Source organism: Numida meleagris, chromosome 2 (assembly GCF_002078875.1).
Source record: "Numida meleagris isolate 19003 breed g44 Domestic line chromosome 2, NumMel1.0, whole genome shotgun sequence".
Taxonomy (NCBI): domain Eukaryota; kingdom Metazoa; phylum Chordata; class Aves; order Galliformes; family Numididae; genus Numida; species Numida meleagris.
In genome coordinates, this window is record NC_034410.1 from 35107556 (window position 1) to 35134216 (window position 26661).

At 39.2% G+C, this 26661-nt stretch overlaps 1 protein-coding gene across 5 annotated transcripts in view; it reads right to left on the bottom strand.

Annotated features, from left to right (window-relative positions):
- SATB1 (SATB homeobox 1) overlaps positions 1 to 26661 on the bottom strand; it is a 91507-nt gene that overhangs the window by 18355 nt on the left and 46491 nt on the right. For all 5 annotated transcript variants that reach the window (XM_021386070.1, XM_021386071.1, XM_021386068.1 and 2 more), the window contains 3 exons: positions 24606 to 25060; positions 16009 to 16221; positions 7680 to 7835 (listed from right to left, as the gene is read on the bottom strand). In XM_021386070.1, coding sequence (XP_021241745.1) covers positions 7680 to 7835; positions 16009 to 16221; positions 24606 to 25060 — 824 coding nt within the window. The remainder of the gene's footprint in view (positions 1 to 7679; positions 7836 to 16008; positions 16222 to 24605; positions 25061 to 26661) is intronic.

Consider the following 26661-nt stretch of genomic DNA (forward strand, 5'->3'; position numbering starts at 1 on the left):
AAGAAAACTGGGGGAAGAAGGAGAATAAATACATGATCAGCCCCCCCCAGCTCTCCTCAAAAAGCTGATAGGCCACGGTTAAAAGGATTGCAGGCCCCGGATTGCGAATCAGTAACATGGTCATTTCCTGCTGAGCGTACCCCACAAAAGAATAAAAATGGGGGGGGGGGGGAAGAAAGAAAAAGAAAAAAAAGAAAAAGTTTCACTCTAATATAAAGTCTTCCACGGTAGCAGAACACAGAGCTCTAATCAAGAAATGGACCATTTGTTTAAAAACAGTCTATTGAGCATGCTCTACCTTGCAAATGGAATATGCCAAGCTCTGTCACAGATGGCAAGCTTTGACAGTTCCCATCCGTAGCGTCGATACTCGACAGTTCAGCACAAGATCAGTGACATTCTGTCTCATTAGAGCCACGCTAATTATCACAGCTAGTTTCAGGGGAAACCATGTGTTGCAATGGTCAATTTGAAGGAGTCTGTGCATCAACAAACTGGTAATAAGGATCAGACACCTTATTATATGACAGCATGCTGCCTATGATCTGATTTACTGAATCAGAGGTACTGAGGCAACACTGAAGCCTGATGGGTTATGGAATCATGTGTACACAATGCATATCTGAAATGTGCTTTAAAAACAAAAAGGAATTGTATAGAAACAGCACAAATAAAATGTTTTCAATTGGAAAGCTATAATAAGGACATCTTTCATTTGTCATTAAGACATGCAGAGCTATTCAATATATTGTCAACTCATTTTATCTTTAATCAAATCAAATAAGATAAATAATTCAAAATGAAAACTGTAAAATTATGGATTATGCTAAACTATAATTTATTCCATACTCTGATTTTTCAGTTGCAATAACATGTACCAAACATTCCTTATGTTGTGCCTTCTTGCTTCCTTAACAGAATTTTATATTTTGTGAAAAGCTTTCTCTACTTGGCTCTCTTTTGTCATTTCCACATTTGATAACTTAAACTTGGAGTTCTCCTCACTTCTCCCCCACACCCTAATCCTTCCACCGGGTCAAGCCACCAAACACAGAACCTGGTTAGAACCACAGAACCTGGTTACCTGTGAACTGGGACTGCAACTTGCTTGGTGCCCAGCAGCCTCAGCCCCAAGCCTGGCAGGGACACAGTGTAGAATGAGACTATGACAGTGTTAAGCATTAACTCCCGAATAGCACAGGGCAGGTATGTACTGCATTCCTCCAGGAAACCCCTCCTTAGGGCTCAAATACTTCCTGAAACTGCCACCAGCTCCTCAACCTGTTCTGGGAGCCTCTCACCAGAGTTGTCTGACCCCATATGTAGGGCATGTTCAGGAAGCCGCTTTTTCATCCATGTGTCAACAAACCCAACCTTTGCCCTATTTGCAAAGGGCTGGCAGGCCCTGGGGAATGGTTTGAAGTGGTCAGTATGGTCCTTTGTTATGAGTGAAGCATTTTCCACGCTGAACCTTTTTTCTTTGGCTTCAACTCTATCAGCATTTAATGCCTTTTCCCCCCCATGCAGATTTGTGTGGGCAATTGCACACTGATATAAACCACCTCAGAGGTTTTAAGGCAGTTTCTCTTCAGTGCACCACTGCTGACTCAAGGAGTTACTGTCTACTTTTTACGAGTGGGAACCCAAGACTCGCTGAAGACAACCTGCTTAACCAAGGTCATCTCCATAAAATGGAGGCGACCAGGACTGACGCCAGTCCTACCCCAGTTCTACCTGGATTGAGCAATAAGCCAGCTAACTGAAATTCATTTTTCTATCATCTGAGAAAGAATTTTTAAAAAAACATTCCTAGTGGAATTTCCTAAGGTTTTAACCTTTATTTCTGAGAAGACACTATGTAAACAAAATTGAAACAAGGGCAGAGGAAGAGCCTGGAGTGCCTTAAGCACTCCTTTTGTTGCTGCAATAGAAACCCAAAAACCCTCTTCCTCCTGACCCGGGCGAGGCAGAACACACTGACTCTGCCATATGATATTTTGTGAAAGAAGCAAATCAGCTTTATCTGCCAAGTTTCACAGTTTCACTGAATGACACACTGCTTTAATGGGGCCATTCTTGATCAAGCACAGGAGCCCATCTTGCCTTCTCGGTTCACACTCTTACTCTCCTGTCCCTGCTGACACCCGATCCCATCCCAGCTCCTGCTGCTCATGGCACATCTTCAGCTGCCAGAGCAATCACCGTGGGGGGGAGGGGGGGAACATTAAAGAAAATGAAAGGAGAGGCTGTTGTATGGTTTGCTTCTGCTGCTAAGGTCTGCTACCTCACTCTCCTGCGAGGATGAGGACTTATCTCCAGGTGGGAGAGAGGAGCAGCAGGCCTCAAGGCCTCCAAGTGCAGTTTTGTTCCTACCTTGCGGCTGCTTGTGCAGCATCCCTCCCCACTCCACAGAGAACCCACTGTATGCTGAGAGTGGGGAGAAAGGAGGTTTTAAGCCAAGATTTATAAACAGGAAGTGACTCAGCTGCACGGGGGAGACAAAGCAGGAGAAGCGGGGTGAAGGACGGAGCCCCAGGCCAGGCCGCCCCAGGACAGCATGAGGTGCAGCATCCTGAGGAAGCAGCTTTGAGAATAAATGGAGACCCCTTTCCTAAAGCCACATTGTCAGCAGAGGGTTACTCCTGGTGATAAAAAGGTTTCTTTTCCCCCCACTGGAAAACAGTTGAATAGATCGTTATATATCTGTGGTAATGGCATGTTACATCTTTGTGCCAGATCTACAATACTGTGCTTGTTCAATGTGGGAAGCTGCTTAAAAATGACTTTCCTATTACAGTATATAGCTCAGTCTCTAGATGGAAAAAGCCAGATCAAAGATATAGCATTTATAAAACTGCTGGTTAAAAGATAAAAGTGAGATAACAGACATCAATTTTTCACTATAAATCTCTGGCTTTACTACAACATTAAAATTTCCAGCAAAAGCAAGGTTTTATATACCTGAACTCTAATGGCCTATTCTGAAAATATTTATGTCAGGAAAAGCATGGTATTTGCACACCAAAAGCAATTTCAGTGCCAATGTTTAGCATTCCCTTTCCATTTAACTCCTTCCAATCTACTCACAAGTGGGAGATGCTCTTCTCAATGCCTACCCTGTGCTCCCTCCCAGGCACAGCTTCAGAGGAGGGAACTCAAAGTGCATACTAAGGCCAAAAGTCAACACTTCTCATAGAATTCCACTGCACAAAATACTTGTGTGATGGCTTAGGGTGGAGTCTATAGCACGTTCTAAAACACTGTACCTCCATGCTTTGCATGCAGAACTACTCATTGCAAAGGGTATAACTGCCTAACAGAACTGAAAGCCAGGGACAGAGGCACAGGAAATTAGGCAACATCATGCAACAGCTCGAAAGTAACGGGTCAAAACTCTCTCTAATTATATAAGGATTCTGGAATTATGGCTAATAATCTATTGGTTTTATTCTGACATTAAAATCAGAGCATGATCCTGGGAGAACCAAGTGCCCCAGCAGCCAAAGGCTTCAACACACAGGCATTTTTATTCAGGGAGGACAGTGGGTGTGTGACACCCACCTGCACATGCACAGCAATCTTCAGTACTGCAGATGCAGAAGAGTATTGATTTTCCCTATTTATTCTGCAGTAAACTTACTTAGGCATAATAATGCAAACTAACAGCTATGTACTGTAGCACACAGGACTCTCAGAGATATGGAAGTTGGTATCACCTCCGTTTTAGCAAATTGCAATTTCCTAAATTTAAGAAAGATTTAGCAACATAAGCTGATTTTCAGAAAAGTTTTGGTTTTTTTCCTACTTCACACTATCTGTTCAGGGTAAGCCACAGAAGTAACTACTGTGCAGCAAACATACAGGAGCACGAGTCTCTACTTCCCTTATCTCTTGGGGCTCCTAGGTTTGGGTTTTTTGTTTGTTTGTTTGTTTTTATGGAATAAAATTAGATTTCAGCATCTGTCACCATCAAAAAAAACCCTCATCCCTGGCTCCCACATGAAAACATTGTAACCAATGCACACTTACTGAACCATGATGCCTTAATGATCATTACACAAATCAACTTTTTTTATTTGAAGTAACGAAATTAAGAATATGCTCTCAGAATTATTTGAATCAGACTGTTGGGTAATAAATTTAATGAAACCCCAATATGATTAAATTCTAAAAGTAATGCATACTACACAAAATTTTATGTGTGGATTCTTTTCATTTTGACTTATTCAGGTGGGCTGATTAAATTTTAGCAAACAATATTGTTAGTATTTGCCCTTCTTCCACTGAAAAACTCTGTGAATAGAGACAAAACACGTGGTAAACATTTCGGTCTTTCATTTGTAGATGTTATTCTAAAGCTCTCTTTTCAACATAACCTAACAAAAAATACGTAGGCCTATTATGCAGACCAAAAGCAATAAAAACATAAGACTTTAAATATTGACACTAGATGTTTTGCTGATTACAACTCTAAAACCTCCAAAATATATTATGTATTTAAGCAATTTGAATTACATTATCTTTCCCAGCTCCTTTGTATAAACATTGTAACTTTTAAGGAATATATCTTGAATTTAAAAGAAATAGAATTTATTTTGCAGATAAGATATTGATCCTGAAATATACAGGAATTTTTGAAAGATAGATTGTGTGCATTTCTATATGGGAAAATAATTCAGTTGGGAGGAACCTCCTAGCTAAGTACCCAAACTGATTCAAATCCATTTCTTGAGGAGAGCCAAGAAGTTTTTGAGTGAGTTGGCAGCAAAGCGCACTGTGAAACTGCAAGTATGCAAATCCTCACTCATCTAGGGCAGAGCATGATCTCACTGATAGCACTGCAATCTATTCCTGCTTCCATCATCCCATCTTTGTGCTATGATCTCTGCTCCATCCAGCTCAATTCAAGACCACGCATGGCCCCCAGTGCACCAGGTAACTGTTGCCAAAGGCGCTAACACAGTGCAAGAAAGGATGCTTGATTTCTACCTCGGCACTACCTAAATAGAAACTTCTGTAGCACATCATTTAATAGCTCTTCTGTTCGAAGTGCTCTACTCAGCAGAACATTATCTGCAGTCTCCCAGCTCAGGCAAACCCAGCCACCTTGCAGATGCTAGCTGCTTAGTTAGACACCCAATCTGATATTGACAAGAACCAGTTTCTGGGAAAAAAATAATAAAATAAAGCCCTCCAGCAAAATCTTATCTTTGTCCACTGGGTCACTGTTTTTGGTCACATACTCTTTGGTGCCATAACCCAAGACTTTAATCAAGTTAATCAAATTTCTGTATCCAAAGCAAGAGAAGAATATTCATTTCTGGTGAGCTTTAAAATGAAAATTTTTAACCAACACATAATTTTCTACTATGCATTCTCCAGACTTTGCATTATAACTGGAAGTGGTTATCCCAGGTTTTCCACTCTGGAGTGAGAAACCAATATCCTCAAATTAAAGAAAACAATGAACCATAAGATCCTCTTAAAGAATATGTTTGAACAAGTCTCTAGTTCATGCAAGAGAGATTTCTTCGTCCCTTTCCCTTTACTATTGACAAGCTCCAATACAAATTTTTTCACGACAGATTTCCCTTACTATACATGACTTTCCTACAAATGTTTTTTTATTTTTTATAAATACTGATTGTCTGACTAGTACTCAACTGTTAAGATCAAACACATTCAGTTTACCTACGAGGTTACTTTTGTGAAGCACGTTTCTACTGCAAATGGCACTTTGGCTAAATACAATCTTGAGAACTTGCTTAATACATAAATTAACATTATTTTGCTTAAATACAGGAGAAAAACAACCTCTGAAAATAAAGACGCTCCTCACAATGAATTGGAAAAGAACTGTTTTCTCTTGTTTGTTCTGTACACTCAGTAGCACAGTCTGCACAAGATTCTAAATTTTTGTACTAACACTCCAAAAAAAGCACTTCATCCTTTGGAAGCTTTTGTCCTTCCAATGCTGATTTTAAAAGAGATTAACTGTTTCTTCTCAAATCAGAATTGGAAGAGCTTTCCCACCTAGAAATTTTAAGATTACATTCTTAAATAAATACATTATGACACAAACTCGGATCAGAAGAACGTGGACCAACAGCTCAGATTCATACCTTAGTTTTGTGGAGAACAGCAAAGGGAAGGGAAGGGTGTAGAGAACGGACAGTTCTCCAGCCCCTGGTCTTGACATGTAAATAAAGACATCTGAGGAGCACACAGGTTGGGAGCTGCTGTAACATTCTATCATAATTAGAAACATTTCAAGAGCCCTGTAATTTCCAATCAAAATTACAGTAATTTCTGATATACAAGCCATGATTCATGACAGAAATTTTACATTCCATGGGAGATTATAGTGGCCTGATGTATGACACACTGAGTACAGCACTAACATAAACAATTCAGTTTAATGTTTAAACAGCACTTGGTGTTTAGAATCCCACAATAAAAGAAACATATTATTGTAGAAATTATCACTTTGACAGTGATTGAAGGGTAGGCAGGCATGTGGCCCATAAAGCTGCAATTTTTACAGTCCACAGCTTGAGTTTAATCATTTTGATATAACATTTCCAAACTATCCCTTTAAATGTTCCTTACAACATATAACTTAAAAGACAACAACCTTTCCGTACAATGAAATGGAATAGATTCCAAAATGTGATCATCATAAAAGTCAAAGGTCAAATAAAATAAACAAGAAAATCAACACTGAAATCCAGAAGGCACAAGAACGAGTCTAACCGACTGCTGACAGCTTACCCTGGAAGATGCTGCGCTTTCTATGAAGAAACTTTAGAAAAGTATGGGACCAGTGACTATCTGGACTTAGCAAGCAATCTGACATGAAAATTTAACATTGCAGGCACTGGTGCTTTTACCATTTCTATCAAGTGTTGATACAGCAGTGGCTTTAGTTGCTCCCATTTTTCTATGAGTTTTTTCTTGACTTGCATCTTGAGTACATTCTCAGCTACATCAATGCTTTTGCATACTCCAGTGATCTTTCTCAGAAGACATGTCACTTATGATAATCACATCAACAAGTGATCACTGATTTCCCTCTCCTGCCACTAAACTTGACAGAAATACTTCAGTCAAAGAAAAAAGGATAGAAAACCACTCATCAAAGGCTAACACAGAATGTACAATAAGCATGTATGCACACACAGGTATCCATGCAGCCATCCTATTCCACAAAGACTATACATGCTTTCTTAGATGTAACTGGAGTGACTGCAGCGTGTTTTTTTTTTTCTAGACACGGACAGTTCTGCCCCACCCCTGGTGCACACTCTCAACACTGGGTCTGCTTCACCGAGCCCCATTTCTGACTCATTTGAACAAAAATCAGAACTCTGGCATTCCTCATTACAGCCCAGAGAATTGCAAGACACCAAAGCTCCGAGACTACTTTAGCACCACTGTAGATGGATTGCACAGAGTTTTTGTCTCGTCCATGTCAACTACAGGTTTATGAAATGAACTCTTTCAGAGCTGCATCAGTACAGAATATAAGGTACCCAGACTCTACCTGTGGACTCACACAAGCTCCAAACTGTGGCACTATGCCATCAGACTAACCCACAGACAGTCACTAAAAATTACACAAAAACAGCTCAAAAACAAATGGGGAAAAAAGTAAGGCTGTTGTGCCCCATAAACTTTACCTGGCTTTTGGTTGCTGCCACCTTTGCAAACAGTGCTTGAGACACCTTAGCTCTCTTCATTTCCTGCTGAATCTCATCATAAATGGAAGCATTAATGTTCATGGAATTATTTTCTGTTTTTCCATTTCTTTCTGTAGCGATAGTTGCAGTTTTGACCTAGAAAATATGTTATGAGACAATTTTCATTATGAAAGAGTCATTTTCCTCTCATTCCCTTCCTAAACAGTTCCCCTCTCCATTTTACTCCTTTTATTCCATACTGCTCTTACATTCTTTCAGCTTGTTGAAGACTTAGCACTGTAAGTTATCCATAGTTCCGACAACTGGGAAACGAGAAAATTCAGCATATTGTAACAGGTGAATGCACCCAAAATATGACTTACCATTAGCTGACCACTGTAAATTTCCATGACATAAGACAAATTATGTGGAAACTTGTCAAACAGTCTTGTAGACACTTGTGAATCCTTACACGATTTCTTTGCACCAAACAAATTAAGCAAAAATTATAACTGTGGCATAAAATAATCTCTAAATAAATTTAAAGAAATTAAAAAAATAAAAAATCACTGTTCACGTCCAGTACACTCAAAAGCATGGTACCATGGAAAATCTGTTACTTCAGATTTAACTTTTTAAAATATTGTCTGATAGATTTAATTATTAAGCTGTTTTAAAGAAAGCAATAATTAAGATTAACGCATATTTCAATCACACATGAAATCAAGTAAGGGCTTTCTTAAAACTCTTAATTCTTGTTGTATTTCCCTTACATACTTCAGATATACATATTTTTAATTATTTATTCTTTTTTTTTTTTCAGTCTGGCTTAAGGAAAAACACATGAAAATAAGACAGAATAACCACACTACCACCTCTTCCGTGTTTGCTGCATCTGCAGTTTATGTGCTATCAGTTGAGAGGTACAAAAATCAGCAGGTTCTCCGAGAATCTCCTCAGAATGTCCCTGCAATACTCTCAACAGCTAAGGAAAGCGTCTTTCTTTAGCAGCTCCTCTTTGCAGCACTTGCCTCAGTTTAGTGGACCTTCAGAGGAGAGGAAAGACTGGATTTCTGCCAAGAACCCTCAAGGTGATGATGCAAAATCAAGCCTGCAGATTTCAGTTCAAACCTGCTGGTTCATACTGAAGTTCTTGGCAGCTGAATTAATTTAGCCATCCGGAAGTTAGCTGTCTAGTCTAAGTTAGTCATCCAAGCTACCTCTAAGTTTAATGAACAGAGCCAGGCAATTCCAGAGGGTGATTCAGCCTGCTCTCAAGGATGTGTCTTAAACCAGTTTCACTATCAGTTAAATCCAGTGCAAGTCAGCATCTTTCTGTGTTCTTAAGTCCCTTTGGGTTCAAAGGGAAACCATGACAACATGATAATTCATCTTCTAATCTCACTTTATAAGAGCTTTCATGTCACAGGTCTCACGACAAGAGAGGCAAAGAGTTTTGGATGAGGGACATAGTTAGGAAAATCAACACTCCTAGAAAAGTCATGCTCAATTTAGCTTAACTATCCTCCATGGTACTTTTAAGATAAAATAATCTAGCCTAGAAACTGGGAGTGCATGCCACTTTTGCTGAGCCTGATTTGTCTAGCAGGCATTTCCAGAGCTGTGCTAACACATGATCATTAGCAGCAAATGTGAGACCTCAGCAAGGACAAGATACATGCATCCACCTGCCTCCTACTGGCAGGCATTGGCCTTTCTGGTCACTGAAATCAAGAGTCCTAAATCAGAAGGAAAATGGAAAAAAAATCTCCTATTTACGCATGGAGTATATCAAATGGCTTGTTTCCATCTGCAAGCAACTGGCACCTTGCAGCAGCAACCTGAAGAGTGAGGTATTTCTTTTTCTGCAGTGTGGCATTTTATGGGTGATGTCACAGCAGAGGATGGCCAAGCCTAGGCCACTGGCTGCTCAGAAATGACTGAGGAACCAGGCTGCAGGCAGCATGAGGAGTAGCACCATGAATCTCCTCTTCTTCACGCTTTAGGGTGGGGAAAGAAATGCCTCATGCTGAGCAAATTAGCATAAGGTTGCAAGAGCAGGTTCATCTGAATACCATGCAGTGATACAATTTGAAAATTACAAAATCAGTGGCAATTTTATAATCTTTAAATGAAAAGGACTCACTAAAAGATAACTGATGACCAGTGGGAACGTGATATTTACTACTGGAGACAGCAGTCACCATGAACATGTAAAAATCATGCCAAGTTAATTAGAAAACTAAAAGTGATGGCTCTGTTAACTCACGTTCTTGGACCAGCGATTTAAATTTTAGTGAAGTTATTCCTGATAGAAATACTTGTATCTAATCTTGTGAGGTCCTCAGGGAAAGATAAGAAGATGAAAAGTACTGTCCTAGGATGTATAATGTATATTTTGAGGAGGAAACTCTTTGCTCTTGTGATCCTAATCAAAATGTCTTTTCTGCAAGCATGTTGGCTTTTTGATTACCACTGAGCTTCAAAACACAGCTTCATGTTGTAGTAGTACTTCATACAATGCTGAAATGAACTGTAGAGTGAACAGCCAGATCATCAAAAAACAGAATTCACACACCTCACTGGAGACAATTTATATCGTGAGTCTTGGTCCACACTTTTCCATGTGTAATTTAGTACAGATATGCTTTTAACCTAAGAGAACTACTGAAAATCCTCATTCTGGTTGATAAATCACATCTATTTTTATACAAGATCATAAACTCAATGGCACCTAATGTGTCACTGAAGTTAAAAAAAAAAAAGAAAGAAAAAGGCTCATATTGCCCTATTGCCTTCTGCTGATATTGAATTGGAAAATGAACAACAAAACTCTAATATCTGCATCCAAATGCCATATTAGCCCATGTATCTTCAGGAGAATGAAAGTCTTAAATTTATAAAATGGTGGGCCTGGGGACTATCAAGAGTTGTAGTTCACAGCCATATTCCTTCCCTCTCCAATTTACATCACTGGCCAAGTATAAAAATTCTTCCCCTGTTTCTTAACAATTTCTCTTTAAAGATCAGATATAGACTGTGGCTGGACTAGATGGACCATTGGTCTGCTCTGGTCTGATGAATTCCATGCAATAATGCTAATTAACCTCTTGGAGAATATCCATACATAAAACTGTTTCATAATTTATACATAGCAAGCATCTAGCCTGCTGCGTTGAATTTAGAATTGAGTTCAAGCTAGAGGCTGTTTGAAGCTGACTTGAAAAAACACCCTCCTCCTCCTCAAAAAAAGAAAGAAAGAAACTGAAAAACAAAAAGCCCTCACCAATGCAACCTTAGGACTTGGGAGAGGAGGTAGAAAAAGTATTCATTTTGGATAGAAAAACAAAACAAAGCATAATCTCCCATCTCATCTATGCTTAAACACAACCTCTCACTGCACCCACACATATAGCCACATTTTCTGTTTAGGAAACAAATCATAGATTAGGTAATTTTTTTTTTTTTAATAGTAATCAAATTTTGCAAATACTAACTGAACAAGGGAGCATTATTTTATAAGTGTAACATACTGAGAATCAGAAACTCCTTTGGCCATCTTCCTATCACCAATCAGTTTATTCATTTAAAAATACTTGGAAAAAAAATAACACATCCATCCCCTCCCAGCACTTCTAGACAGATATCTTCTCATTAAATAAAGCCAAGTGCAGTAGCAAGAAATTCAGGATTCATTTGATTTTCCTAAACAAAGTAGAGGTGACTGTAGAAGGAATAACCAATCTGAAATAGTTTTCACAAACATGGAAGTTCGTTTCTTCCTCATCAAAACTGAAACAAAAAAATCTTTTATAACACATTCTCATAAGTACTGTTTTAGCTTGGGAACAAAAATCTTCTTTAATCCTGGTTTAGCTTTTAATATTACATCGTACATTAAAATTCATAAAGTAGTTCATTCCAGGCAAAACAAACTACTTTTCAGTTCTACTCTGCAAATAGCACAGGAGGTACAATAAATGCTGTTGCTTTCAGAACAGCTTTTATCAGGACAAGGTTTACTACTCCATTATTACTGCGGCGCCTGGAAGTGCAGTTATAGTTAAGTGTCAGTGTTTCCATTAACTCTCCTCCATGGTGGTTTTCACGGGGGAAGGAGAGGGTTGCATTTATTATTTTGTTCATTTTGAGTTTCATTAAAGTGCAACTTGGCACAAGGACTACCAAAATAAATCTCAAATTTAAAAATTAAAATTTTGCTGGTGGTGATGGATGATGTGTGAACTCCAGGGCTCCAACATGAAGTTGTATGAAGCAGGCATTATCTGCAGTTCCTGGAAATGCAAGTTCACCGGTCCTCAAGGCCCAAGAAAGCAGTGTTACCCAAAACACCAGTGGCATCCTTTCTCTGGGATCCAATCTGAAACTGCTTTATCATGAAAAAGGTCTAATTTACATGTGGTCAGAAGGAGGCCAGGAGAATATTTATGAAAATCAAAATTTTTTTAAATCGAGCAGCCAAAACCATAGTTCACGCAAGATTTGTGGATATTTCTTAAAAAGCTGCCTTGCTAAAATTATATTCTGCTCTTGACTTTATACGTATTCTGTTTTTGCACAGGATCATGATGGACCTCAAGAGTCAGCACAATTTTTCTCTGGGGAATATTGGTGGGGAGTAGTTTCTTCCTCAGCTCTTCTGAAACTGGGATCACTTGTTCTGAGAAAGAAGTGTGCGTAACTGTAGGATGGCTAACTATCAGAATATACTAGAAAACAAATCTGTAACTTGGTCACCTGTCTCCATCCTTTCTCCAAGCTGAGGAGGAGGGAGACTCTGCTAGGATGCTAGAGGCCATCCCTAGTATCTTCCTGGGGAACTCTATTCACTCTGAACACAGTTTGACACTCAGCATCCCCTGAACTATCCTCACATCCTCTCATTCCTAAACAATTTGCCATAGACCCATTCACTGCACTTGACTTAGGAATACTAGGAAAGGATAGATGTCATATGATCTGCAAGCTGAAGGTGTTGAAGAGGGGAAAAAATATATGAATAAAAGAAATAAAAAAAGGATTTTTTTTTTTTTTTTAAGTTGGAGAGGTTGAATTAGATCTCCGTGCAGTACCTATCTGATGGAGATGCTAATGTTTATACCTTTCACTGCCCCAGGAAAGAGCCCAACAGACAAGATTCTGCCCCAGGAGGTGGTAAAGTTAACAACATCCAAGGGAAAATTCTTGTGTACTCTGTCTCTGTACTCAGCTCACCAGTCTGTAAGATAGTAACAGACTTAACAACTTGACCAGCTCAGAGGGCTAAACATGGTTCTGAAAGCTCATGCATTAGAAGCTAATGATTTCAATTAAAAAAAATTAGTAAGATTTTGCTTTTTTGTTTAAGTCAGAGAGAAAGAGAAATGTAAGGGGGACAAAGAGCTTCTTAAAGGATTTCAAAAAAGAATTGGAAACAATCCAGATACATTAGCTCAAGTAGCAACTAGTAAGAATGCTGTAAAAATGAGATAAATTCAGCGCAGTTCCTTCTAACTCAGCCACCAGGGTTTCTGCTTGGTGAGCTCCTACTATCCTATCAGACCTCCAAGGTCACGCTTTCTGTTTCTGCATGTAACGGTATATAAAATTCACACAGAACAACCCCAGCTGCTAAATGGTTAAATCTGCTCTACTGTCTGGCCACCAGTTGGCAACACAAAAATGCAAAATAGATTCTTTTCAGGATGTTTATTTTCACATCCTTCCGAAACTGATAACTTGCAATTGCAAAATAAACCTTCATGTGTGGCATATTAGCTTCCATTTTTCATGGTTTCATAGTTTAATTGTTTCAAATGTTACACTGGCCTAAAGATTTAATATTAAATATGCTGGCTGTTGCCTAAATTCTGTTGTCAGGATAAATGGTCTGTTTTGTCTTTCAACAGTTATCCAAGTAGTTCACAGCTAAGCTAGAAAAATATTATGCTGTATTTCTATGCAGTGAACGTTAAATAATTGCTCATAATAATTTTAGTAATAAGCACGTTGGTAGTTTTATTTCCTTAGTATCAAACGTTCAATAAACAGTGGTCATTTTTCTTGGGGTGGGGTGGAGGTATGCAGCAATTAGAGAACTAGCTTGCACAGAATTTTGCAGAATCCTGACTACTGTTTATTTCTGCTACAATCTGTAAAATTATATTTGCTAGGGCAATTACTAGAATAATTTCATTATTACTTCTAGCATTAAGTTTTGTACTTTTGTTACTAAGACAGATATTTAAATATTCAAACCTAGGGTTCAAAACACTTAGTAGCAGCTGGCAAGTGCTATGTGTGCTTATAAGTGGATAATTCTGGCAACATGTTAAAAGTCATGCAGCATCTAGACTTTGATGTTTCCACATCCCTCATCCGCCTAGTAGACAAAGTGCTCACATTTTGTTGAATGACAAAAAACAATACAGTAGTTAAAAAAAATGCTTGTTTTGTTCTATACTTCTCAAGTATTAGTCTATAAGGATTCCTTGTTAACCTGTTTTCCCTTTAAAAAGGATTCAAAGAAAACCGTATGCTGTTTCTACTTTTAACTGTCGTGATTAGACTAACAATACTCCTGAGTCCCACTAAAAAAAAATGGCATGCAAATGTAAACAAGTACACAGTAGAGACAGATTTCCCGCCCCACCCCCCCAAAAAACTGGACTTACGTTTTGTCTGTAAAAAGTACAAACAACCCTAAGTCTCTCTTTCTGGCTGCAAATTTAGACAATTTAAAGTGTGAATTAAAACCAACACAAGAACTACCTCTGACTCGACATCCTTCTGGAAGGTCCTGTAATTAACTCTGTTGTTTAGCTGTGAAATTGCCCAAGACCACTTGAGACAGAGTGAGACATTACCTTGGTAGAAAGAGATAAGTTAAGAAGGAGGGTTAGCCTTTGCTCTGAATTACCTGGGCTGCGGGAGCATGTACAGGTATTAATCCAAACTCAAAAGTTGTTTTAAACACAGTTATCTGTGTTTAACTATTTCCTGCTAAAGCACTGCTATGTAAATAGACTCTCCCACTTAATCTTGAAGAGTATCATTAGTGGATTTTACAGACTAAACTCAGTTAATGATAGCAAAACTAGACCATTAGCACAGTCTGTTCTTTCTGTTAATTTTTTTTCCATTTCTTGTGAAAAGTACTATAGCAGGTCAGAAGTGATCTTCTGTCCTCCCTTTTCCTATGTCCTTACTATTCATTCCTTTAGCATAGTCTTTGGCATCCATCAGAAATTATATAAATAATCTGTAGGAATTTGTAGCATCCAGAATAAATACAGGATATAGTTGTAGGCATATGCTTGAGCCTGTTTAGTTAAAAACAGGCTTGGTGTTCATACACAACCATCACAAAATTTCCACAGTCCTAAAGCCTTGCTTTGTATAGTGAATCTAGCACACTGTCATTCCCACATATCTCTAGATCAGTTTGTTTTGTCCTTGTAAAGGTACAACCTTGACCAGCAATGTCAAGTATTTCAGAAAAGGTACACTTCTTTTTTTTGTTTGTTTGTTTCACAATTGCGTTTCTTTATTTCTCATGCACACTAAAACCAGCATCAAGAGTTTCTCCGACAGACACAAGGATTGCACTGTTGAATTTATGGATCTAAGTCTGTCAGACTTTCTCATTTTGGGAGATTTAAAGAAAAAATCACACCAGATTTTACAGAAATCAATAGGAGTTTCATTTGAACACAAACTGAATGAAACTATAATGCACATATGCCAAACTTTCAGAGCAATGGATAGTGTAAGACTGTTTTGTTGCCCAGTTGTCAACAGCTTGACCTGATGAAGGTTCCCCCAGAATTTTGGGAGCGACTCTTATCTCCCCTAGACATTTAGTTCAACCAGTTTGCTCTCTGGAATATAATTTTAAAGGCAATACAATGTGCTCATACTTCTGCTTTCATTCCCACTCAGTTTAGTGGTCCAAATCCTTCAAAATCCCTATTTAAAACTCTAACATTAAAATGACACCTGAGAATTACAGGAAAAAAGTAAAGATAACAAAAGACAGTATGATCCTAGACCTAATAAAGCTTGTGTGTCAATAGAAAGAAAAAAAAACTCTGTGGGGGCCATAATGGATGGAGTTTATCTTAAAACTAGAAAATAGCTAGTAATGAACTGCTACTATCATCCATTACATTTCTTAAATTTAATTTGTGACATGCACTGCAAATAATGATTCTGTGAGCGTTTAAAGAATACAACAGCAAAATCTTTCCTCTTTTGAAGAAAGGCATCACCCAGCAGGACATGCAGAAAGCACAATAAGCCAATCCAAAAGACAGAGAGAGCAGTTTACTTGTGGAGGCCGGCTGGGCGGTGTGCTTATGAGAGGTGCAGGGCCCATGGCAGAGGCTGCGTTCAAACTCCTTTCCCTTTCGTCCTGGTAAATTCGATCTCGTTCAGCTTCTGGCAGCTGCAAGAAGTTCTGCATAGCCCGAAGGTTTACGAGCAAGGACTGCGAGGCAGTCTTGGGATCCTCTTCCTTTCTGAGGATTTCTGAGAGCAAGCCCTGTAGGGATGGGGAAGAGAAAAAATGCTGGACAGTTAGCCCGGTACAATTGTCCCCTGCACAGCCGCTGCTCATCAGTCCTCCTTCCACTGGGCTTGGAACGAGAGCAGCCAAACGGACTATTAGCTGCACACAGGAATATATTAATGGCAATTTAGGTAACAGAGAAGAGATCCTCAATTGTGTTCTTAATTTTATTAAGCATCTGTTTTACATACAACACAAACTGAATCTGCCTAATAGGTCTCCTTCCTTTTACTGGCTTAACTTGCCATGAAATCTTTCACAGTTGCCAGACAATCACAAGAAGTTAAGAGTAAGTGAAACACACATAGTCCAGAGGCATGATGAGGTTCTCAGGCTTCCCAGACAAAGCAAACAGCAAACTCAAGAAATGGCTTTCCCTGTTACTAGCAGCTTAAACAGCTCTTTGAAGGAAGTGATATCTCACACCTAATCTGAAATGATAAACTCATAACGTTCTTTAAGTACTGCTTAATGGACTCAGATCCATATTTTTAATAAGGCAGTACTTAGATGAGAGAGTTTTATATTGGAGTTTAATAACAGGTGACAAAACTGACCACTGGCCTCAGAAGGGATGCTCCCTCTGCTATGTCAAGGGAAAAGAGAGGTTTGCCCCTTTCCTCCCACCGTCTCCATTCCTTCTCCAGGATTACCCTAATTCTTATCCAGTCCATTGCCTGGGCTTCACATGGGCACACACTGTATAGGTCCCTCACCCTACGTCCTTTTGCAAGAGCCGCCTTGGACAACTGTCAGAGCCCAACAAGGATACACTAAAGAGAGCACTAAGGAATGAAAGAAAGCCAGCACCCAGGGCACATGCAGCAGGCTGCAGATGACAGCATGCTGCCATCTCATACAAATCATGCCAGGTTCCCTACATAATCACTACATCTCACATCTCAGCAATGGAGCAGGTCTGGAAGACCTAATTACTCTAATAGATGAAATATTTATGAACCTCTGAGTGCAACTAGAAGTTTAACATCAACAGGTTCTTAAAGTCTCCCCCCTGCCAAGTTCCCCTTTTATATATGTCAGGTGTACAAAATGCTCTGCTGTCTTGAAGTAACAAGGCTCAACGTAAGAAAACTGTTAATTTTTGCAAAAGCAAACATGAACTTCTTTTGAAAATAAATGCTATTACCATGCTGGGACAAGGAAAGGCTTCTGTTGTGAGTGTAACAAGGGAGAATGAATGTGATATTAAAGAATGCAACCCAATGCTCCTTTTCCTAAAGAGTTGCATTTAAAGAGGTGGAGACTGTGGTGGTTTAACCCAGAGGGAGCAGTTAGACTAAGAGAGGCAATCCTGACTGCAGATATCCATTCCTACAGAAAGCTATGGCCCAAGCATCAGCTCCTGCCTTCTCTGTAGGGAAGTCTGATGCTCACAGCACCTAAGGAAGCTGACATCTATCCCAAAAAGTCCTTTCTTATCACACAAAAGCCCCATATGGAAGTTCTGCTGCAAAGCCACTGCTCCCAGGCAGCTGTGCTCAGGCGGCTCAGCACCCATCCAGTACAATTCTGAGCTCTGCATTTCCACATTGCCGTTCTGCCTCCCAAGGCAATGAGGATGGAGGTGTTAAACACTATGTTGAGGCCAGCGTGGTCCTCAAGGCTCCATATGGGTCTGCACAAACAGAAGGAAGGTGGGATGGAAAACACAAACTGTCTTTCCAGCACTGAGCCTGCAAAATAATTTGGAGGAGGATTTTAAAAAAAATAAAAATCCGGTGAATGCTTTCTTACCACTATTCTTCATCCCTCCTCTTTTCTGGTGTCCAGGCAGAAACTATTTAGGAGGTAAATAAATGAGTTACAGACAAAAGCATAATTTGGGTTAAAACTTATATTAAGTTTTAAAATTTTCTTAGTGATTAGTCTCAACAATAAACTTATTACAAAGTGTGGAAGTTAAATTCTTGTCTACATGGTTTACGTACTTCTAAGTACTTAAAACACACAGTTGTCACTGTTTGTCAATGGTAGGGTTACACTACCCATCCTCCAAAGAGCATTGGAAATGATTCTGTGCCACTGGAGACAAGATAAAGCTGTCTGCAGAGCACAAGATGTATGGCTGAGGTGTAAAAATGTGTGATTCCTGACTGCTAGTGTGCTGAAAACAACTGCTCTAGGATTAAAATGAAGAAAGTGGACTGATCGCTGGCAGGAGAGAAGTCTCCTTACCAACAGGCAACCGCAGAAAATACCCTTGAAAAACACTTCAGCACTTACTAGAAAACAGTTACTAGAATAAGCCTTTGCCACACAGTGGGCAGTTAAAGAAAAAAAAAAAAGGCAGAAAAAGCTGTTTTTTTTTAATATAAATTTTTTTCTCTTTAGTGAAATAAACAAAGAAAACAGTTTTCCTGTACCTGTTTTTGTTTTGCTTTTCATTTTTCCTGCAGTTGTCATTGTAACAATCTCTATAAGATACCTCTCGGTGATTAGAAATGGCATTAAGTCCTCATTCCCCTCTCTTTTCCCCACCACTGGCATGAGACTTTGCATGAGTCGGAAGCACAGCAGAGGATACAGATGTGGAGAGAAGAGGGGAGATGAGAGCATGGGGAGGAGGAGTAAAGAGGTGTTTGCTTCGAGGACATTTGAACCTAAATGTCAGAATACCTACGCAAATAACAGAAGATAACAGTGTAGTACAAGGCATGGGGAACATCTCACAATACAGTTTGTCTGCTTCAAATGTTACTTTGTTCCTACTGCTTCAATTTTTTGAGCACCAAAATGTACCTAGAGACGGTTAGATAAGAAGTAGAATGGGAAAATCCTAGAAAGAATACTCTCATATCTTGCTGTTCATTCTACAAGGCTTGAACTGGTTTGCTAAGCTGCAGGTCTTGGTGAGATCTCCTGATATTGTACCCCAGGTTGCATAAAAGGCCAATGCTGCTTGGCACAGAGGTTATAGGAACTGTCAGGGGCAGAGTCCCCTTCACTCTTCCACCCTCTTATTCTTTCACACTGGAAATGTATTTTCTTAAGATGTTACCAGGAGCCATTGAAAAAAGAAAGTTTACACGTTATCACAAGTATAATTCATTACTAATTGCACAAAAATGTTCAATAAATATTATCAGTGCTTTCAAAAGCTAATTATGAATTCTTTAAAAGTGGAGATAAACGAAAGTGTCTGCCAATATGAACAAAAACACTGCCTGTCTGGCCCCCAGTTTGTCTCCTCTTTGAACATAATCACTGATTCAAATAGATTTTATCAGCCTCGTAGAACTTCAAAGCTCCAGAAGAAAAATGCAATTTGCCAAAATCCTCCCCAAAATATGTAGAACATCCTCGAATGCTATCTGCCTTCATTGCAGGGTGCTTAAGCCCATGTCCAGGTGGAGGATTACTTGCAGGCTCCACCCACAAGCCTGGATCCCTGCCAAGTAAGTTATAAGCAGACACATTTATCTATGTCGCTTAGTAGCAAGAGGAAAGCTGTCATGATAGTGTAATAGCACCTTTTTACCTTTTATTCAATAGTGATATGGATAGCGTGCTTTTTCTTAAATTACAGTACGAAGAATTATATGAATACAGTGGCAATTTCTGTTATACTTAAGCAGGCAAATTTCTCTCTACCACATAATTTACAGAACTCAAATTCAATAAAACATTACATGATGGTCCATTACTGTTATCAATTTTGAATAATCCATCTTCATTTTTCATTTTACTGGAAAATAAAGTATGCCAAAGACAAAGTGGAAGAAAAAAAAAAGTGCCTGAGAAGGTGGTTGGTGTAAACTTGGTTTTTGTTTTAAAATTACATGGAGCCATTTACTGCATCCAAGTGTTCTCCCTTGAAATAGCTGTTGCCCAGAATTAGTATGGGTATAGTCTTAAATACACAGAAGCTTTCACATAGGAGAAGAGGCATTATATATAAACAAAACGCAATACATCCTGGCAGCTAATATTTTAAACAAGTATGGGGGAGAAGGAGAAAGGAGGAGGAGAGAAAGGTATCTGGCAGAAGCACTGAGAAGTACTCAAAAAACCTTGAGATGAAAAACTGTCACTTGTGGGAAGAGGAAAAATTACAATAGTCAGACATGGCAAAAGTGGCAGAAAGCACTCCTCCTCTTTTCACCAAGCTGGAGATGGAGGTCACTCACCTCTGCACGGCAGAACCTGAGCTCATGCAGCAAATGTTATGGTTGAAAGTGTACACAAACAAAGACAGGCAACTCAGAGTTACATTTCCAACCACAACCATGACTAACAGCTCCTCACTGGCACAACACGGAGATGTCACCCTGGTGTGCACCAGTTTAAGTTACGCCTTCAAGTCAAATGCCACACACACTGGTGGGAACCAAAGCTTTTCACTTCCTGGCTCATGTTTGCATTTACAAACACACTGCAGAAATGGAAGAGGAGTTTGTTTACTTGCACAGGACTCTGGAGGTGGTTCAGAGGAACAAATGAAAAAGATGTTCCTCTTGCAAGAAGAATCAAGCATAGTGAAGAGCCTCCAGTTTTACAGAAACTGTGCAGGGGCAGCCTGAGTCTGTGTTCTGCAGGGAGGCTGGCACACAGCACAACACCTCAATGCCTCCTATGCACCCCAAGGCTGCCAAGTGCTACCCGGACCAGCAGGCTGACCACAAATGCCAGTTCTGCCCAGCAAAGAGCCTGGGAAAAAGCTGAACCACGCAGTGCATCAGCACCACATGGAAAATATACTGAATTTATTAATTCTGCTGAGTGTCAATTGAAATATAACTTGTTTTGAAATTGATTGAATTTGCAGCTCAGTTTACCAAAATTGCCCTAGCAAACTGAGAGACCAGCGAACACATATGGTAGCCAAGGTTGAAGTGAAATTTGGGTCTGCTTGCACAGATCCTGACTCAACAAACTTTTCCATACTGCACTACAAAGGGGCACCAACAGGATTCAGTCTGTTTCTTTGCAGTCACTGAGCCAGAATAGCAACTGCTAAAAGACAAATAAAACTTCAGAGCCCACTTTGCACTGAAGCCTTCCTAGCAGGACTGCTGTGGAATTTCTTGCAGGGAGAGGCACTCCAGCCTCCAAAGCTACTTCTACTCCCTACAGTTGTGCCACTGTGCATGTATGGTGCTTGCAAGTTACAGCTCTCCGGACTTCACTTTGATTAAACTTGCAAGGTACACTCCTGAGAACTGTGCATTTTTGAAACTTCCATGTTGAAGGTAAGGGTAGGGGAAAAATTATCCAAGAAGAGATTACGAATGCCCTTTCAATTTTCATAGGTGTGGCTGAGCTTTTTTTCTCCATATAAATAGATGATCATCAAAAAACAATCTAGTCCATAGAAGTAATTTAATCTAATTCCTTCCTTTACGCTGGGCATAAGCAGAAATATTTTGTTAGGTAACATCTTCTCCCACAAATAAAAAAATCTGGAAAATTCTGGCCAAATGTTGAATTATGATGCTAAGTTCGTAGAACCTCCCTCCCCACATCACCCCAAAAAACAGAATTTCTGTAGTTGTACTGCCAAGTACAAGTGTGTAAAACAAGCGGTACACCAACATCTTCAGCCAATTCAACTGAAGTCCATTTTTAATGCCAAAAAACTAAGCTAATTTACTCTGAGTTTATAGTTGACTTCCTTCCATAACTTTTACACTGAAAGCAAATCTCTTTGCTGATCTGAGAACACATTTAGACATCAGATTTTTTACTTCTTTTGTTTGTGCAGAACTCCTAAGGTCTTCTGCCTTCAACAGCCAATGATACGGTTCCTGGACATGGCTCAAATATGCTTATGGCAATATCAAAAATATCAGTGGTATTCTGAGTTAGCTTTTTCTCTTAGAATACAGATGAATTTAAACATGAATTTTCACTTGCTCTAGCAAAAAAAAAAAAAAAAAAAAGATACATCAATATTAGAAAAATAACTTCTAAATAGCAGTAGTTATTAAATGCTGCCTAAATTTTAGTTAAACATGATGAATCCTTAAATAAAGTGCGATAAATTCTGAAGCACAGCAACCAGAATAAATTTAAATGTTTTTATATAAAAAACACAGGTAAACATACCTATACTTCTACAACTGTTTCTGAGAGTACAATAAGAACTTCCAGTTTTGCAAAGGTGAAATGTGCCTATAGCAAACTCCTCTGTGTTTCAATGAGGCTTCACTCGCATATGAAAAGTATAACTTATTTCTTCACAATACTGAGGCCAATGTTGCCTAGGCTCCTAGTATTTTTCCTTTCTATTCCCTTTGTTGGCCACAATAAATAGAAAATACTACAGATAGTTACGTAGCTAGCTGCAAATACTAATTTGATTAGCTAACACAATTTGTAGGATATGGGGATACTACTCTGTGTTCTTTCAAGTTGATTTGGTTGAATATTGCCAAAATATATTACATACATATATATTTCATATCTTTTCCTCTTCTCACTGGATTTTTTTTCAATGTTCATGTTTGAATTTCCTCCTAGTTTTGGGTCACTTTGAGTACATTTTTACCAAGCTGGTTAACCACAATGTCTGTGGAAGAACAAAACTTTAAGACAACGTTGTTAGCAAGAAAAATATTGTTAGTAAGAAAAATGTCTAGTAATTGGAAATTAGTATTTCCACTAGAAATCTGGCTCCACAGTTGCATTCGTCCCATCTCTAGAGCATCTTTATATGGCATGTCACAAAAATTCAAGGTCCAGTCAGAACCAATTGTTCTTGTACTTTAGATAACAACTACTGATCATGAACAAATGATTAACCAAAAATGGTATGGAAAATGAGATGACAAAAACTGAACAAATGGCTTTGGAAGGAGGGGCTGGGACTAAAATAAGTCGTTTTTAGACAAGTCTAAGAAAGAAGTAAATAATAAATTATTTATTTTCTGAATTATTTGCTCAGCTTTTTGTCCAGGTAAAATGGCAGCTTCAAGCCGCAGTAACTTGAAACAACTATTAGCGTTTCAATACCTTGTAGTATCAATAGATAAAATATTACATGCTGCATTAAATGAATCTCTGTGCCACTTATTTTTAGATACAATACCTGACACTGCCAGAACCTAAGTTACATAAGTTGCATGAGTTCATATACCCCATGAAATCTGGTCCTGAAAACTTCCTTTGTCGTTAAGAGGAAAGACACATGGACACACACACAACTCTACAGATAATTCACCCTATGACTGTATTCCTTTTAGCTGAAGGAGGATGTAAAAAAATTTGAGGCAATAATCTTTCAAAATGACTACAAATGACGTGCTGATTCAAATCTGGTACTAGTGCATATGAAACAGTTTTTATTCTCCAAGTGAGAAACATCAACATTTCAAAAGAATCGCAAATTATATATTTTTAATATATTCAGTAATGGGCAAATACTCATTCCCTAAGTTTAAAAATGTGGAATCCAAACCACACTTATGCACATCTTTCAAAACTATTTCTTACAAAGACATCTTATTTTATTTTCTGTTAAAAAACAGACTTCTAAAATTTTAAGATCTTATTAGTTGCTCTGAGTATACTGACATTTCTTCCATAACTTCTGCTTGATTAAATTCCACGCAACATGGCATTAAGTTAAATTCATAGAGTAGAATAAATTATAACAGGGTTAGCTTCTAAAACAGGTGTAAAAAATAACACATTTTAGTGTTACTTATCAGCTTCGCTAGGGCTAATTTTTTTTTGCACTGATGAGCTGAAGTATATGCTCTGACGTGGACACTGGCAATCTCAGAAACTAGAAACTGCAAAAAAACATGAAAGAATAGAGGACCTAAAAATAAAGCTTTTATTTTTTTAAATTAAGTCTTTTCAGAAAGTTCCTATGAGCCACATTACCAAGACTTCCACTAAAAAACGATACAAATAAATGCAAACAAGAATAAAAGACTATCTCAGGTATACCTGGGAAAGAAGATAGATTGTTCAGTACATGCATGTGGTCAGTACTGGCGTACCTTCACAACACAAAGGCAATCTGTTGGGTGACTTTGTGTATGGTTCTGCAAAGAGCTGTTCATTTCCTTTCCAGGGAAGATGGAGAGGAACCAAGACATCTCTAAGAACAGTGCGTATTCCCACAGCTTGTATTTCCACAAGCCTATCGCCCTGGATTTCTGTACTGTATCAACACGGACACTGGTCCTGCAAGGAAGTGTTGTTCCTTCACAGGAGCTAAGTGGCAAGACAGAAGTGAGGACAGATACTTAAAAGGTGATAATTACTACATATATGAATTAATAACGAGAGAGAGAGAGAGAAAGAGATAGAGGGAGAGAGGAAGAGAGGGAGAGAGGGGGAGAGAAGGATCTCCTAGATTTAAAAGAATAAGAAAAAAAGATACTGACCTGAGTTCGGTTAAAAGCCACACGTGCAAATACTGCCTGTGAGATTCCTGCTCGTTTCAGCTCATCACGGACCCACTGGTAGATTTCGGAAGACACCTCTGTGTTTGTTGAGACCTGCTGCTCCAACGGCTTGTTCATGGATCTACTGACAGGAGGAGGGTGGTTCAAGTACTGTTGGTTTAAGGACTGCTGGGCTAGAAGTCTGTTCACTGCATACTGCTGGTTCAGCAACTGGGCCATTACCAGCTGCTGATTTACCAGCTGAGGGCTAATGGGAGTAGATACAAGTCCAGGGTGCAGGTTTGGAAGCGGGGTCCGAACTGATGGTTGACTACCATGAGAAAGCTGAACAGGGGATGGAGGCTGTTCGGCTGTGTTCCCTGGGACCGGCTGCTGACCGAAGTTGACATGGTTGGCACCTTGCTGGGATAGTTCAGAAAGGCTATCCATCTCAACTGTGGCAGAAAAGAAACATTGAAAAAGCCAACATAAGACTGAAAATCACAAATTTCATGCTCCTTTCAAGATGTCCTAACAAAAGTAAATAAATATAAAATAGCACATTCAGGGTTGAGCTTACAGTATTCTCCAGCCTAGATTGGCAGGTCTATAACAACACTGTTCCTGCTATTTGCCTTCAAAACTAATCTAAAAAATAATGGTGTAGAAGATATTAAAAAGAAAAACAAACCTACAACACAACAAACTGCCCATCATTGTCAGAGTCCTTGGAGGAACCAGCAGAACATCAGATCAAAACAACGCGTTTGAAAACAGGCATGCAGCAAAGAAGTCACTGCCAGAGAACTTTGCAAAGGTGCAATGAACCAATTGCCAACCAAACCATGAGTTGGTGGCTGCAGAGGGCATTCCCACAGTGATCGATGCAGGGCGCCTCAGACATAGCAGAAAACAACCAGGAGGAGGTCAAATACAGGAAACCCCTTCGTATGGTGCAGAAGATGCAAGCGAAATGGTGACTGTGCCAGGCATAAGGAGGGCTGTTACTGGAAAGCTCATCCAGCCCAGAGAGAGAAGCCCCAGTGACTGGTTGTTTTACTCCTGTGGGGTCCCTGCCCCCACATCTGCAGCTCCCAGACACTGGAAATCTGTAACAAGCAGGGTGGGGTGTGGACCTCCCTGTGCTCTGCTAATTTCTAGATGCTGCATCAATTGTATGGGACTGCTAGGAACTAGTATAATTTATGTAAATTACACAGATGGGCTGCTTTATCTTGCAACCATGTATGCATGTTTTTTTTCAGTGACTTGCAACATGGTTGATTTTTTTTCCTTATATTAACTCATCCGGCTTGACACACCCTTCTTTTTAATTAACAACACAGTTTTTTAAACTTCAAGAGTTCTTCCAGCTTGCCTCTTGAGCATGATAAGAAGATATAGAATAACTCTAGGTTAATATAAACATCACATTTTTACCAATACATATCAGTTTCAAAGATTTGCCAGTGCTGGTCTGGAAATAGCTCTAAGAAAACACACTTTATTTTAAAACATCTAGTATCTTCATGCAAGTGTTGTAGCTATTTTTTCTTACATTAGTAAAATGTATTTAACAAGAATAGGCAATATCTGTGTTTTTTATAGTGATTACGATCTTTACTAATAGGTATTCAGAAAAAGATCACCCTTTTCTCCATGGGAATAATAACTGGAAGAAGGGATCAGCACTTGGAGTCCCACCCACAGCCCTGTATCCTCTGCTGTCCTATGTAGGAATGTACAAACACATGTTTCCCATGTGCTGGTTTCAGTGTCCTCAAATGAAGGGACTATGAAACTGTCTTGACAGGCCACATAAGGAGCATTTTGCAGGGGATGCCCCACATTTATGGGCTCCACAGCAGAACTACTACTGATGGAGTTCCTGAGATGGAAGGTGCACGTGGAGGTGATGATGGAAGGTGTACGCTGAAATGCATGCAGGAGCTCTACCAGCATGGACTATCTGAAACCACGTGCAGTATCACCACCATCTAAGAAGACTATAAACCCTTAGAACAGCTCAGTGTTGCACAGAATGTACAAACTAGAT